Here is a 3,033-nt window from a genome sequence, read left to right on the forward strand (position 1 = left end):
TGAGCTGAGCCCTAAAGGAAAAGGCTTTGAAGATCACTCACTTGTGCGAGGGAGGCCTGCCAGTGCAGGCAAAGGCCTGGAAACGTGATCTGCTGACAGCTATGAGGGTATGTTAGAGAGTTATATTGCTAGACTTTCAAGTGCATAGGAGAAGAGGAGGGGCTCCTTCTCCCTGACTTTATAGTGATCGGAAGATTAGACTTTAGTCCTAAATTCAAATTGCTTCAACCTTAAAAAAGTTTGTATCTAAGAGTTTGACTGAAGTCACAGTTCTTTTGTTCTTGAATGCAAGATGTTCTAGAAATGGTCTCTAACCAGGTCTTTCACTTTGGGACAGGAAATGTTCAAAGAGCAAAACTGTAAACCATGGAGTGCTTCTGAGGAGGAATGTTGTTTATGCACCAGCGGAAGCCAAGGCTCAGCGAGCTTGTGGGTTGAGGGAGAAGGAGATGGGGTTCAGGACCCTGGGTTCTGGCTTGTATGGCTCCAGACTGGAGTGACTGGGGAGGGCTGTCCCAGAAGTGTTTCCTGGTCATGAAGTAAAGTCATATGAGAGGCTGTCTCCTTCCCAACTGTTTCACTTTTAACCCAACACAACAAATAGAAAGCAGACACTACAGAAGAAGATAAACAGCCTGAGGAAAACTGGACTTCTGCAAATCAGCATAGACTAGCTCTCAAATACTTTACATGAATAACAAATTAAAACAGCAGCCAAGCAGGACAAGGCAGATGGGGGACTGGGTGGAAAACAGAAGCTTGGGCCGAAGATAAGTAGCTGATAAAACCATTCTTTTCAAAGAATGCCAAGAACTCAGATTTGAAGATTAGCCTTGTCAACTTCTTAAGTCTCTGATTCCTCTCAAGAAAAGATGTGATGAATAGATGAGTAAATTATAACGAGTTTTTTAGTAGTTGTTTATAAGTTACTTAAAAGCAGTTCTTTTATATATACACTACCAAACGTAAGGTAGATAGCTAGTGGGAAGCAGCCGCATAGCACCCGGAGATCAGCTCGGTGCTCTGTGATCGCCTGGAGGGGTGGGATGGGGAGGGTGGGAGGGAGGGAGATGCAAGAGGGAAGAGATATGGGAACATATGTATATATATAACTGATTCATTTTGTTGTAAAGCAGAAACTAACACACCATTGTAAAGCAATTATACTCCAATAAAGATGTTAAAAAAAAAGCAGTTCTTTTAAGCCTCTTAAATGTTTCAGTATACTATTAATTTACGTTATATAGAAGATGACTGACTTAGCAAATGCACACACTGGTCCAGCCAATTATCACAGACCTCAAAGTAGTAGAGTCAAAACCAATGAGGCTATCCTGATGCATGTTAGCCCACACTGTTAATTTAGCATTTGAAGCTAGATTTAAAAGCAAAAACCTATTACCCTTCATATGAGGCTCCATCAGTTATTAATTAAAGATTATGCATTCTGCTTTTCCCTGGTGTGATTCTGTCCTGCTCGACTGTTCCCTGGAACAGCGGTCTTTTATCTCCATCCACCTTCTCTCCCACCTAAGTGTGTGCCACCAACCCATGGAAGATTTGATGGACATGGACATGAGCCCCCTGAGGACCCAGAACTATCTTTTCAGTTGTGAACTAAAGGCCGACAAAGATTATCACTGTAAGGTGGATAATGATGAAAATGAGCACCAGTTATCTTCAAGAACGGTCAGTTTAGGGGCTGGTGCAAAGGATGAATTGCACATTGTCGAAGCAGAGGAGATGAATTATGAAGGCAGCCCAATTAAAGTAACACTGGCAACTTTGAAAATGTCTGTGCAGCCAACGGTTTCCCTTGGGGGCTTTGAAATAACACCACCTGTGGTCTTATGGTTGAAGTGTGGTTCAGGGCCTGTGCGTATTAGTAGACAGCACTTAGTAGCTGTGGAGGAAGATGCAGAGTCAGAAGATGAAGAGGAGGAGGATGTGAAACTCCTAAGTATACCTAGAAAGCGTTCTGCCCCTGGAAGTGGTAGCAAGTTTCCACAGAAAAAAGTAAAACTTGCTGCTGATGAAGATGAAGATGATGATGAAGATGACGATGATGATGATGACTTTAATGATGAGGAAGCTGAAGAAAAAGCTCCAGTAAAGAGGTCTGTACGAGATACTCCAGCCAAAAATGCACAAAAATCAAACCAGAATGGAAAAGACTCAAAACCATCAACACCAAGATCAAAAGGTCAAGAATCCTTCAAAAAACAGGAAAAAACTCCTAAAACACCAAAAGGACCTAGCTCTGTAGAAGACATTAAAGCAAAAATGCAAGCAAGTATAGAAAAAGGTGGTTCCCTTCCTAAAGCGGAAGCGAAATTCAGCAATTATGTGAAGAATTGTTTCCAGATGACTGACCAGGAGGCTACTCAAGATCTCTGGCAGTGGAGTAAGTTTCTTTAAGAAAATAGTTTAAACAGTTTGGTAAAATTTTCTATCTTATTTCATTTCTGTAACAGTTGATATCTGGCTGTCCTTTTTATAATGCAGAGTGAGAACTTCTCCTACCGTGTCTGATAAATGTTGTCCAGGTTCCATTGCCAAGAATGTGTTGTCCAAAATGTCTGTTTAGTTTTTAAAGATGGAACTCCACCCTTTGCTTGGTTTTAAGTATGTATGGAATGTTATGATAGGACATAGTAGTAGTGGTGGTCAGACAAATGGAAATGGTGGGGAAACAAAAATATACACGTGAAATAAACTCAGTATTAAAAAAAGATTATGCATTCTTATACATTAAATACATATACACAAAGGCCTCTTTTTTTAAAAAATAAATTTTTTTAAAATTTATTTTGGCTGTGTTGGGTCTTTGTTGCTGTGCATGGGCTTTCTCTAGTTGCGGCGAGCGGGGGCGGCTCTTTGTTGCGGTGCGCAGGCTTCTCATTGCGGTGGTTTCTCTTGTTGCGAGCACAGGCTCTAGGCACGCGGGCTTCAGTAGCTGTGGCATGTGGGCTCAGTAGTTGTGCCACACGGGCCCTAGAGCACAGGCTCAGTAGTTGTGGTGCATGGGCATAG

At 41.8% G+C, this 3,033-nt stretch overlaps 1 protein-coding gene across 2 annotated transcripts; it reads left to right on the forward strand.

Annotated features, from left to right (window-relative positions):
* Positions 1-1,551: 1,551 nt before the first annotated feature.
* LOC309962720 (nucleophosmin-like) lies at positions 1,552-2,685 on the forward strand (the record flags this gene model as incomplete). 2 transcript variants are annotated; one of them, XM_082840668.1, is made up of 2 exons in its annotated part: positions 1,552-1,609; positions 1,904-2,685. In XM_082840668.1, 2 exons carry the CDS (start codon positions 1,552-1,554, stop codon positions 2,416-2,418), a joined length of 573 nt encoding a protein of 190 aa, XP_082696794.1. In that variant the 3' UTR covers positions 2,419-2,685. The 2 variants fall into 2 exon arrangements, with proteins under 2 accessions (XP_082696794.1, XP_082696793.1); XM_082840667.1 differs by having other exon boundaries at positions 1,552-2,685.
* Between the last annotated feature and the right edge of the window lie 348 nt (positions 2,686-3,033).

The sequence above is a fragment of the Leucopleurus acutus genome, assembly GCF_964270905.1.
Source record: "Leucopleurus acutus genome assembly, chromosome: 6".
NCBI classification, from domain to species: domain Eukaryota; kingdom Metazoa; phylum Chordata; class Mammalia; order Artiodactyla; family Delphinidae; genus Leucopleurus; species Leucopleurus acutus.